Source organism: Canis aureus, chromosome X (assembly GCF_053574225.1).
Source record: "Canis aureus isolate CA01 chromosome X, VMU_Caureus_v.1.0, whole genome shotgun sequence".
Classification (NCBI taxonomy): domain Eukaryota; kingdom Metazoa; phylum Chordata; class Mammalia; order Carnivora; family Canidae; genus Canis; species Canis aureus.
This window is the reverse complement of record NC_135649.1, coordinates 7,353,455-7,366,923: the sequence shown is the minus strand read 5'-3', so window position 1 is coordinate 7,366,923 and position 13,469 is coordinate 7,353,455. Positions and strand designations below refer to the sequence as shown.

At 38.8% G+C, this 13,469-nt stretch overlaps 1 protein-coding gene across 1 annotated transcript in view; it reads left to right on the top strand.

Moving 5' to 3' along the window:
- The first annotated feature begins 239 nt into the window (after positions 1-239).
- Positions 240-13,469, top strand: part of FMR1NB (FMR1 neighbor) — a 33,999-nt gene continuing 20,769 nt past the window's right edge. The window contains exons 1-2 of the mRNA XM_077887800.1: positions 240-634; positions 12,893-13,012. Coding sequence (XP_077743926.1) covers positions 319-634; positions 12,893-13,012 — 436 coding nt within the window. The 5' untranslated portion in view covers positions 240-318. The remainder of the gene's footprint in view (positions 635-12,892; positions 13,013-13,469) is intronic.

Here is a 13,469-nt window from a genome sequence, read left to right as displayed (position 1 = left end):
ACGAGGCGCCAAGGCCGGAGTCGGAATTCTCGCGAGGCACTGGGTTGCTCGGGGACCAGCAGTCCCGCCACAGCGGGCAGGCCTCAGGCCGCGTACGTTCGCCAAGAGCATGTTTCACAAGCAGCAGAAGCGCCAGGGCGCCGCTGGGGGAGTGGCGCGCAAACGCAGACAGTCGTTAAAAAGGGGCGGGGCCTGGGACGACGGCTGGCACGTGCCACGTGCAAACTGGGCCACGTCAGCGTCACTGTCCCGGGGGATTGTGGGGCGTGAGTCGGCGACATTTGAAGTCTCACCTCAGCGAGGCGGCCACCTCTAGCCATGCCTTCCGAGGGGAAGTCGATGCGGGGGAGGACCCGGTCCAAGTCCAGGGTGCTGCGGGGAGCCCGCTCCAGGCTCAGCTCTGAGGCGGGGTGCGTTGCGGAGGATCCGGCGACTGGGTCGCATCCCGGAGGTAGCCTCCCGGGCCGCCAGGCCGTCATGGCTGCCACGCCTCAGCCTGGCTGGCAGGCGTCTCTGTGTGGCCTCCAGGCCGAGACTCGCCACTCTCTGGGAAGGATGTGGGCCCACAAGCGCTTCGCGCTCCTGTTGCTCGGCATCTGGGTCTTGGTGCTGTTCTGTTACTACCTGAACACCGGTGAGTGAGGGCGGCTGGCCTCTGCCAGCCACGCGTTCGCGCCGGCTCTCCTGCCCTTTGACTTCTACCTGCCTGGTTGCCCCTGAGAGCCCCTCAGAAAGCCCTTCCCTCCCCGACTTCCCCGCATAAGATTCTAACCCCCCTTCACCCCCCTGCTTTTTGTTCGAAAAATGGCGGTGACCTTCACCTCACGTGAAATGGACTTTGCGGCGAGCAAGTGAGGCAGTTTAGTGTATTTCAGCGTTGCAGAGCCACCACCGCTGCCCAGTTCCAGAATGTGCTCGTCGCCCCGACTTAAAGCCCGCGTTCATTCGTAAAGCGGTTACTCCTCATCTCCCGGCCCCTGGCAACCACCAGTTTGCTTTCGGTCTCTGGGGATTTACCTTCCCCGGACATTTCGTATAGAGTTAACATAGAATATTTTTTCTTTTGTGTCCAGCTTAGTTTACTTAGCATAATGCTTTCGGGATTTATGCCTCTGCTACTTCGCTTCATCGTAATGGTCGAATATTATTCTGTGGCATGAATATACCGCGTTTTGTTTATCCATTTATCATCTGATGGGCATTTGGGTTATTTCCAGGTGTTGGCTATTATGAATAATATTGCTGTGAATATTCATGTACAAGTTTTTGTGTCAATGTGATGTGAATTCGCTTAGGCGTATACCTAGGAGTCGGACTGCTGGGTCATAGGGGAATCCCATGTTGAATTTTTTTGACGAAGCCCCAAATTGTTTCACAAAGTAATCGAACCATTTTACATTCCCACTAACAATGTGGGAGGGTCCCAATTTCCCAGCATTTGTTACCACTCCCTTTTTGATCATCACCATCCTAATGGATAGAAGTGGTACCTTATAGTGGATTTCATTAGTTTCTATAAAGACTACTGATACTGAGTATCTTTTCATGTGCTTTTTGGGCGTTTGTATGCTTTTTTAGAGAAATGGCTGTTCAAGTTCTTTGACCATTTTTTAACTGGATTGTATGTGGTTTTGTTATTGAGTTGTAACAGTTATTTATGTATTTTGGATGTATGATTTTTACATATTGTCTCCCATTCTGTAGGTTGTCTTTTTTACTTTCTTGATAATCTTTTTTTTTTCATGCACAAAAGTTTTTAATTTGAGGCAGCCCAGGTGGCTCAGCGGTTTAGGGCCGCCTTCAGCCCAGAGCCTGATACTGGAGACCTGGGATCGAGTCCCACATCGGGCTCCCTGCACGGGGCCTGCTTCTCCCTCTGCCTGCATCTCTGCCTCTCTCTCTCTCTCTGTGTCTCTCATGAATAAATAAAATAGAGTCTTTTAAAAAAGAGTTTTTAATTTGAGGAAATGCAATTTATCTGGTTTTTGAATTTTTTTATTTTGTCACTTGTGCTTTTGGTGTCCTATCTAAGAATCCATTGCCAAATCCAAAGCCAGAAAGATTTATTCCTATGATTTCTCTAAAGTAGTTTTTGGTTTTATTTTATTTTTTAAAATTTTAAATTTTTTAAAAAATGTTTTGGTTTTAGCTTTTCTATTTAGGTTGTTGATGCATTTTTTTTTGTTTGTTTTAAAGATTTTTATTTACTTATTCATGGGAGAGACACAGACAGAGAGAAAGGCAGAGACACAGGCAGAGGGAGAAGCAGGCTCCATGCAGAGAGCCCGACGTGGGACTCCATCCTGGGTCTCCAGGATCACGCCCTGCGCTGAAAGCGGTGCTAACCTGCTGAGCCACCCAGGCTGCGCGGCTGTTGATGCATTCTGAATTGATTTTTTTAAAATTTTTATTTATTTATGATAGTCACACAGAGAGAGAGAGAGAGGTAGAGACACAGGCAGAGGGAGAAGCAGGCTCCTTGCACTGGGAGCCCGACGTGGGACTCGATCCCGGGTCTCCAGGATCGCACCCTGGGCCAAAGGCAGGCGCTAAACTGCTGCGCCACCCAGGGATCCCCTGAATTGATTTTTTTTAATAATAAATTTATTTTTTATTGGTGTTCAATTTGCCAACATACAGAATAACACCCAGTGCTCATCCCGTTGAATTGATTTTTGTATATGGTGTGTGTTAGGGATCCTACTTCATTCTACATGTGGATATCCAGTTGTCTCAGCACCATTTGTTGAAGAGACCATTTGTTCCCCATTGAAAGGTCTTGGCATCCTTGTTGAAAATTAGTTGGCCATAGATGTATGGGTTTATTTCTGGACTCCTAAGTTCTGTTCTGCTGATCTGTGTATCTATCCCTATGCCAGTACCATCCTTTTTTTGATTACTGTAACTTTATAGCAAGTTGAATAATTGGGACATGTGAGTTATCCGGTTTTGTTCTTTATTCATTAGGTTTTGAGCATTCAAGACCCTTTGTAATTCCATATACATTTGAGAATCAGCTTTTCCATTTATGCAAAAAAGCCACTAAAGTTTTGATAGAAATTGCAATGAATCTGTAGATCAGTTTGGGCATCTTGCCATCTTAACAGTATTAAGTCTTTCAGTCCATGGATATGAGATGTCTTTCCATCTATTTATGTCTCTCTTAATTTATTTTAGCAGTGCTTTGTAGTTTTCAGGGTACAAGTCTTTAACCTCCTTGGTTAAATTTTATTCCTAGATATTTTGTTCTTTTGAATGCTATTGTAAATGGAACTATTTTGTTGATTTCCTTTTTCGATTGTTCATTGCTGGCGTATAGAAAAACAATTGATATTTGCATGTTGATCTTGCAGATTCTGCAGAGTTGCAGGGTACAAGGTCAACATGCAAAAATCAAAGTACTAGCCTCCATTTCCCCTCTCTTAAAGTTCTTCTACCTCTAACCTCATTTTACTAATCCCCCTTACCTCACCTCTCAAATTCCTTTCTCCATCACCTCCCTTCACAGAGACCTTTCCTTGCTCACTTCGCCCACACCAAGGCCTTTCCTTCTTTTATGGTTTGCCTTCCCTGCCTCCTCTACTTTCACAATTGACTTTCCTCTTTCACCTCCTGCCTCAAAGGCCTCGTTCCCTCAAGCCCTCTCACAAAGTGGGAACTTCCCTCTCCTCACATAATACTGAACTTTCACCTCCTTTCTTAAAGAAGTGCTCTTCTGTGCTTACAGAGGCCTTCTCTCTGTCACCTCCCTTCACAGATATATTCCCTCCCTCATCATTGCTCAAAAGTTCTTAACTTTTAGTCAAGGTCCTTTCACTTTTCACCTCCCCACAATGACTTTCCTTTGCTCACCTTATCGGCATCCTCTTCCCTCACTCAAAAGCCTTTCTTCTTTATCTCACAAAGCCCTGAACTCCCTTCACTCCATCTTCCTTTGAAAATGCCTTCATTCACCTCACGCTGTCTTCTCTCTAACTTACTTTCACAAAGCCCTTCCTTGCCTCAGTCAAAATCCTTGTCTTAGCTCCTTATTTACCCTTCTCCAGGCCTTCTTCACTCACTGTCCTCTTAGATGCCTCTTTCAGCCCTCCAAAGGCCCTCCTTCCCACTCACAGCTTTCCCCTCCTTCACCACTCAAAGGCACACTCTTCTTCCCCATAGTCGACTTTTCCTCCTTCTACTCAGTGGTCTTGCTGCCTCACTTTCCTCAGTCTTCCCAACTTTCTTCTCCAAATATGTCTTGCCCCCTCACTCAAGTACTTTTCTTTTCCCCACAGCCTTCACTTTTTAGCTCCAAGTTGGCCTTTTTAGAAGCACCTTCTCTACCTTACCTCCCATGGCCCACCCTCCCTTCCAACTCCCTCTCAATGGTATCCTATCTCCTCATCTGTATAAAGGCCTTGGCTTTCCCATAGTCTTTCTCCCTCCCTCAAACTCTAGCCTCAAGCTCAGCCCTTCCACCATCCACCTCTAATCTCAATGACTTCTCTTTCCCTGCCTGCTCCAGGGCCTTCTATGCCCTCAACCAAGGTTCTCCCACAGCCAAAGAAGGGGGCAAAACGTGGGGAGATGCATTGTGAGTAAATGGAATATAGACCTGTATATACTATGTCGTAACTTTGTGGGTTTATGACTTTTGGTGAGGGATGAAATTTAAAACTGAATAAAGTACATGCTATGCATTCTTTTCCAGCTATTTTATATAAGCTGGGAAAATAGGATTTTTGTTCTTTCACAAATATCTCAAGATACTTTTAAAATGATTGCTTGCAAATCATATTACTTCAAATTATTCGTATTTATTTTTCTTACTATTCATCTAAAATACCAGAGTATTTCTGAATTACTTTTACTGTATTTGTAAATGTTAGTTACAAATACATTTGAAAGCCTTACAAACTGAGAGCTTTTTCATTCTTTGAAAAAGTAAGTTAAAAACAAAACTATAAATTGTACATCATTTTTTCTTAGTCCATGATTTCTTCATTTTCTATTTCTATTTTGGGTAGAACTCTTACAAAAAAAGAATACTGTTATTCAGTGTGATTTCTTTATTTCCATGGGGACTTTTTCCAATATAGGCTTAACATGTTTTCTCCTAAAATAATCCATGATTCATTCTTTATATTGTCAGATTTCCCAGATTCCCAGGAGGTGATATGACACTGGATGGATTAAGTACCATTTTGCATTTTAAATGGTTTAACTTAATTAATTTAAATGCACTGTGTTATGGGTTAAATTGTATCCCTTCCACAGAAAAAGTTGGAATTTTAAACCAAAGGACCTCAGAATGTGACCTATTTGGAGTAAAGGTCTTTATAGAAGTAATTAAGTTAAAATGAAGTGAACCCTAATTCAGTATGATTGGTCTCCTTATAAAAAGGGGAAATTGGGACACAGAATTAGACATTCATAAAGGAAAGACAAAATTAATAGAACAGGGAGAAGACAGCTGTCTACAAGCCAAGGAAGGAGGCTTTTTTTTCTCAGCCCTCAGAAGGAACCAATCCTGTTGACATCTTGATTTTGGACTTCTAGCCTCCAGAACTGTGAGACAATAAGTTTCTGTTGTTTAAGTCACCCAATTTATGGTGCTTTGTTTCAATAACCCTAGGAAACTAATACACACTGAAGATTTAAATAATTTGGCCATGTCCTGGAGTATTGTGGTGAAAGCAAGGCACGTGGTCTTAGAGCTAAATTCCCCTTCTGCTTACTAGACAGACCCTTCTGAGTTCTCTTTTTTTTTTTTTTCTGAGTTCTCTTAGATTTAATGCCACTAATAGAATTTGAGGTTGAGGGACTTGAGGTAGATCTGGGATATCTCTAGTTTTGTATTTTCATTTGGGCTCCCAAGACACTTTGCTTTTCAGGTTCTGTTTATGTAGAAGATATGTAGACTAGTGGCATACAGAATGAGGAGACTAGCCGATTGAGGACTGGGAGTTTGATCCCACCTATTCCACCGATTCTCTGTAACCTATTGAATCAGTCCTCATTGCACATTTTTTCAGGGAGATTTAAAAAATAAAATAAGAAATAAAGATTGAATAATAGGTAATATTTTCGAAATGCTTTAAAAGCTCTATGGACAAAACCATGAGACTAGTTTCTCTATTATTATATTAGAATACTTCACTTATCTCCTATCCTTGGGAAATGAATGAGACGGTGCATATGGTCTGGCTACCTGCTGTGTACCTCATTAAGTATCAAGCTTGCTCTTGCCTTAACCATTTGTGTGTGTGGTATGGTTAGAGAAGCTCTGAATTAGGAGTTAGGAGACCCAAGTTATTTCGATTCTGCCACTGACTTGCTGTGTGACCTTTGATGAGTCACTTTACCTCTTTAGGTTGCAGTTACCTTGTCTAAAAATTGAGATTTCACTAGATGAGTGTTTCTCCTGACTCAGTCATTTGTATAACACCTGCCTGGCTCTTGGTTATCTTACTGTTACCAGTTTTTCATATTTTGTTAAACTGCCTATTTTTTTACATAAATTTATTTATTTATTTATTTACTTATTTATTTATTTTTATAAATATATTTATTTTAAAAGAAAACTGTAGCACAATTGTAGATGGAAAACTGATCATATTTGCTATCAAGAGAATTATTTCTAAAAATAAATATCCTGAAAACAAAGTAATGTTATTACATTTACAATTCTAAGCAATAAAAATAAACAGTGAAAGACATATGACAAAATATTTACTCATTCTACATTGTACTTCATTTAATCCTTACAATCCTTCAAAATAAATATTATCCCCATTTTGCAGATGAATAAAGTGAGGCAAAGAGAAGTTTACTGCCCGACTAGTCTGTGGCAGAGCCAGAATGCAAATTCAGGTCTATTTGAGGCCAAAGCCCAGAAAGACTGCAGCATAGATAGACCCTCAACTTATGAAAGCCCCAGCAGAATCTTCTCCAACGTGATAACATGAGCCACTGTTCCCATTCTGTCCTCACTCTTTAATTCAGTTCCTCGAATCTGAGAGACCTCCCTGCAGAGTAGGGCTGACAGCATAATTCATATAAAGAAAATGCAGGGTGCCTTGTTCAAAATTTATTATACATTTCAAGATGATAACAGAATCATGAGTAGGGTCCTTCTAAGAGCCAGACTCTGTAGACTGTGCAGGTCTTATACCCGTGGAGCCTGCAGCTTAGAGTCTGTTTTTTTTTTTTTTTTTCTGAAATGTAGTTAGATTTTCAGTCTTTTTTTATAACAGAGAAATTAAAAAATAAAATTCTTTGTGATGGGGAAACATAATTGGTCCTTTACCATTTCTTGCTGCCATTTAAGGAAGCTGGCTCCTAATCTTTTGTTTGCTGAGCATGTTAATGAGTGTACAGATGCAAATTAGAGGTAGAGAGGATGGAATTATTCTGCCTATGAAAAGCAGTGCAGGAGGGGAAAGAGTCTGGAGTCTACCAGAGTGAAGAGGAAGATCTGAGAAGACTTGGGTGAGGGCTGATGGGAGATTTTGGAGAGAGGAAAGGACAGTTGAATTGCTCCCAGGGATGAAAGAACAGAGATGTTAAGGAGAGTTTTATAAAGGTTTGCCATATGGTGAGTTATGTCAACCTTGTTGGGTGTCATGGTAGTTTTGATATGCTAGATTGATTGATCTATCTACCCACACACACACGTATATATATATAAGTGAAAAAGAGGAAGAGAGAAACAATCATATATTTCTTTCTATGCTTTTAAAGTAAATACATAAATAGCAAAAAATAAATACATACATAGATATTCAACTGTGTTCCTCCTAAAATTAACTCATGTAATACTTTTGGTACTCATGCCACACTTTGGGAAGTACTGCTCAAGATAATTTGTAAATAATTATCTTTAAATATAGGGAAGAAAGAAACCAGTGGTAGAGTGCAGGTTAAAACATGCTGGAGAATTTTGTTTCAGGCTGTCACCAATGGTGCCTATCTGAGTAAAATGTTTAATTGCCTCCTCTATTTCAAATGTCCATTGAAATGACCAAAAGATCTATAATGATTGAAAACCAAAAGAACGAAGAAGGGTGCCATATGCCATCAATATGCCAGAATTTTGGAGGGTTTTCTGAAAGATAGACAGGAGGCCAGGCCAGACACTACTAAGGAAAGTTGCAGCAACCTGTGTTTGACCTCAGGCTTAGGCCAAGCCTATCTGGTAGGGCCTGGAGACTAGGGTACTTTGAGTTGGGGATCAATCTCTGTCCTAGAGGGACACCAGAAAGTACAACCTCCTATAGAAATTAACCTAGAGTGGAAACTTAAGCCACGTTGTGCTATACTGCCAGCCAATGCTTCCTTCATATGATGCACCAACAAGGACAGTCAGTTGGGGAAGAGGAGGAGCACCAAGTGAACAAATGGCAGTTTCTGGTCCTGTCAAAGCCACTTATAATTGATTTCTTTTCTGTATGGTGTACAACAGTGAGCCCTCTACTCTATTGAAGTGTGCCTGGCAATATTAATCTCATTTTTTTGTACCCAGTGCTGGAAGCACTCTTCTAAGCCCTTGGTGTGCCCAGCTGCTTCTAATCCTTTTTTGAAACTTAAATATCATCTCAGGCCATCCTCTAGTTAAAGTAGGTCCCTTACCTTATACTGTATTGGTATCCCCTTTCTTCACAGAGCTCATTACAATTGGTAATTATTTAACTTCTTAGTTTACTTATTTTTTGTCTGTTTGCTCCACAATACTGTAAGCCCCAGGAAGGCAGGGTTCTTATTTGATTTGTTGTATTCCCAGAACCTAGAATATAGTAGTCATTAAATACATATATGAGTAGGAGTTAGGAAAAACAAATAGAACAAAATGGGTTATTTTAAATATTGTCAAGATGTGTAATATACAGTGAAGATAAAACTTTAATGAATGAATGTTTATGCATAATGTTAAAATACATAAAACAAATGGTCTTAGAAATTCAAGTAGAAATGGACAAAAACCACAGTCACGGTGGGAGACTCTAATACATATCTGTTAGTCCTTGACAGAAAAAATAAAGATATTGAGCATTTGAATAACACCCTGTAGCTTGATTTAGCATGTATAATAAAGTTCATATTCATGTAATACATTTCATATCATAAGAAAGTACTCTACAGTTTGAAAATACACACTCAAGTGTATGTGTATGGAAATTGGTCTCATTAAAATGAGAAGGGTTATTTTCATTGATATAAAGGAGATTTAAAAATTATAAGTGGATATTATTATGATTCCATTGTAATAATTATTTTGTAAGTGGCTGATTTCCTAGGAAAACATGAAGAAGTGAAATGCTGTTCAGGAACTATTCTCTCTACAAAATACAGTCAGACTATTTATGGATGACTTTCCCAAACCTTTAATGGATCATGTATTTCTTGTTCTGTTTAAATTGTTTCAGTATAGAAAAAAAGGATGGGGAGCTTCCCAGATTATTTTATGAAGCAAATATAAACCCCACACCAAAACATACAGAGAGATAGCACAAAAGGAATTGCAGGCACACTTAGAAATGTTGATCCACAAATCCTACGTACAGTGTTAGCACTATGGGCTTTATTTCAAGAATGTAAGAATATTTTAATATTGGGAAATATATTAATATTCAACAGTTAATAGGCAGAGGGAAGTATGATTGTGGCAGTAAATATTAAGAGCATTTGATAAAATCCCAGTTCCATTCTTGATTTAAAAGTAACACAAAATAACAACAGAAACTCTGTAGTAAATCAGGACTAGAGGAATGCATCCTTAGTTTAATAAAAAATGTCTGCCCTAAGCCAGAAGTCAAAGTTATACTTAATGCTGAAACACTGGTGCATTCCCATTAAAGTCAGGATTGACTGTAGCATGCCCATTATCATAGCTGTTTTTCACCATAGTTTCAGAAGTTCTAGCAATACAGTGAGACAAAAAAGAAATGAACTGTTAGTATTGGAAAGAAAGGAGACAACACCATCTATATTTAGTGATTATATGATTGTATAGATCTGGAATGAAAGTGAAGAACAGTGGAGAGCTAATGAGTCAAATAAGGTAGTAAATCAGAATATACATGAACCAGGGCCACCTGGGTAGCTCAGTGGTTGAGTGTCTGCCTTTGGCTCAGGTCATGATCCTGGGGTCCTGGGATGGAAGCCTGCTTCTCTCTCTGCCTTGCTCTCTGTGTCTCTCAAGAATAAATAAAAATTTAAAAATATATATACATACACCAAAATCAATAGCTTTCTTACATACCAATAGTAAATCAGTAAGAAAATGTGACAATACAGATCATATTTGCATAGCAAAGTATATATGATATAAGGGAGTAAACATAGTAAGAAAGGCATGGGACCTATATGAATGTAACTATAAACCTTACTCAGAGAGAAAAGAGAGTTGAATGAGTGGAGAAAGCAAACTTATTATTGGGTGAGAAGATTTTGTACAGTTATCACTTCTCTCCAAATGAGTTGACATATAACTGAATTTATGCCTAGCACATGAGACACATAATAAATACTTTTTAATGAATATTAAGTAAGTGAACATAATTACAATAAAAATATTGCTAGATTTTTTGACTTGACAAAATGATTCTAAGCTTCATCTAAAAATGTTCTTCAGAGTTAAGAATAAAAGTTTGATAATGAAGACTAATGAAAGGATTGCCAGATCAGTTATTAAAACATATAACATTGTAAGATAAATTATAACATTTATTGGTGGTATTGGTGCGTGAACAGATAGATTCATGGAACAGAGTAGAAAGTCAAGAATCAGATTTATAATTGTTTAATGACTTAGAATATGATGGTGAGATCATAATTAGGAAAGGGTGGGTGTAATGTATTTGGACAACTGAAAAAAAAAAAGCATCCCTACTTCAAAATATATTCCAAGTGGATGAATGACTTAAATTTCCAAAGTGAAGCTATAAAAGTGTTAGAAGGAAATATTGGAATTTATAATGTCTTTCTAAACATGACCCAAAAGGCAGAAATAGTAACAGAAGAGATTGATATATTTGATTACATAAAACACCTAAAATTTTGAACTTCCCAAAACATCATAAAAAATATAAAGGTAGCTGACTACCTTGAAAAATATTTGTAACACATGTGGTAGACTAAAGCTTAAGTTCTCTATTATACAACAAATGTATGAAAGATATAAGCTCCCTGATGACTAAAGGTGCAAAGTAAAACAAAAGAAATACCATTATTTTGGCTATCAAGCTGGCAAACAACAACAAAAAAGTCTGGGGTGCAAAGTAACTTGTATTTGCCTGCACTACTGGTAGAAGTGTACCTTTGAGCAGCCTTGCTAGAGGGTAGTGTGACCAAAATCAAGAGCCATCCCTTAATTATTTATCTTAAGGAATTTTTCATAGCTATTTGCAAATACAGAGTTCCAGTAGTAATCATTACAATGTTGTTTATTTCTTCTTTTTTTATTGAGGTATAATTGATATATAACATTGTTAGTTTCAGGTATACAACATAATGATTAGATATTTGTATATATTTCAAAAAGATCACAATAACTCTAGTTAACATCTGTCATACATAGTTACAGAATTTTTTTTCTTGTGATGAAAACTTTTTTAAAAAAGATTTTATTTATTTATTCATGAGAAGCAGAGAGAGAGGCAGAGGCACAGGCAGAGGGAGCAGCAGGCTCCATGCAGGGAGCCCAATGTGGGACTCAATCCTGGGACTCCAAGATCGCGCCCTGAGCTGAAGGTGGCGCTAAACCGCTGAGCTACCCAGGCTGCCCTGATGAAAACTTTTAAGATCTACTCACTTAGCAACTTTAAATATGCAATATGGTGTTCTTAACTATATTCACCATAGTATACATTACATCTCCAGGACTTATTTATTTTGTAGCTAGAAGTTTGTATGTTTTGATGTTTTTAACCCATTTCACCTACCTCCACCGCCTCCCTCTGGCAACCACCAGTCTCTTCTATGAGTTGTCGTCGTTGTTTTGTATCTATGAGTTCTATGCAGTGTTTTTCATAATATCAGCATCTTGTGAATAACTGAAATGTCTTTCTATGTGGGAATGGTTAACTCAGTTGTATTAGAGCCATATAATGGAATACTGTGGGATTTTTAAAAAAGATTTTATTTATTTATTCATGAGAGACAGAGGGGCAGACACATAGCAGAGGGAGAAGGAGGCTCCTTGCGAGGAGCTTGATGTGGGACTCAATCCCAGGACCCCGGGATCATGACCTGAGTCAAAAGCAGATGCTCAACTGTTGAGCCACCCAGGTGCCCTAAGTACTGTGAAATTATTAAGGATAGTGTTGAAAAATATTGAATGATATAGACAAATCCATGCTACAGAGACAAAAATGGATATACTTTCCTCTGATATAAAAGGAAATGATGCAAATAAAACTAAAAGCAGTTTGTTGGAAATATTAAGGAAGAAGGATAAGGAGAGTTTTACAATGTCTAAGGCCTTGATTTTTGTCTGTAAATAAAGATACCATCAATATATGCCAAGAGTTTCTGTGATGGAATCTAATTTAGTTTGGATGCATACTGTTTCCAAGTAGTTAATTGATTGGGCCTCAGTGTTAATGCTGTTTGTGAGGGGCAAGTTCAGTATTATAATTCAGTTTACAGCACGAGATGTGTTAGCCTATGGCTTATGCATTTTAAAATTATTTTTTTAATCACAAAGTTTTAAAAAATTAATAGTTTTACAGTTTCACAACAGAATCACATTCTGATTATTAATAGTACCTAAGCTATTATGAGATTTAAGTATAATATCTGTTAGCTCTTAGACTTTTCATAATTAAGCAAAGGGTAATTACTATTAAAAGGTCATAGAAAGTGATCAATGCTTTGTATGCTGGGATTAATAATTTCACTTTTTCTTAAGGGTTCTTGAGTTTTGTGTCTCCAAGTGAATATATTCTGTGGAGCAATGAAGATGCTGATGGACAGTCTCTGGAAAAAAATTCTGCATGGGAAACTCTGTTGAATTTTTTCCTTCCAACAAGTAAGTTCTTTGATTTTTTTTTTCCTCTCAATGTCCTCGTTTTGAAATGAGTAGTTAAATGTTTAGGAGGCAGTGTGGTCCATTGGCACGGGGGTGAGACAGACCTGAGTTTCAAAAGATTTTATTTATTTATTCATGAGAGCCACAGAAAGAGAGGCAGAGATATATAGGCAGAGGAAGAAGCAGGGTCCATGCAGGGAGCCTGATGCGGAACTCAATCCCAGGACCCTGGGATCAGGCCCTGAGCTGAAGGCAGACATGCTCAACCACTGAGCCACCCAGGCATCCCCAGACCTGAGTTTTAATCCTAACTCTGCCCTTTGCCTTAGGCAGGATAACATCTCTGAACTTCAGTGTCCTCATCTTTAAAATGAAAATATTTACCACAAAGAATTGTGAGGATGACTTAAGACAATCCATAAATGTTTGTTATTCTTTATAGAAATACTCTTCCTTC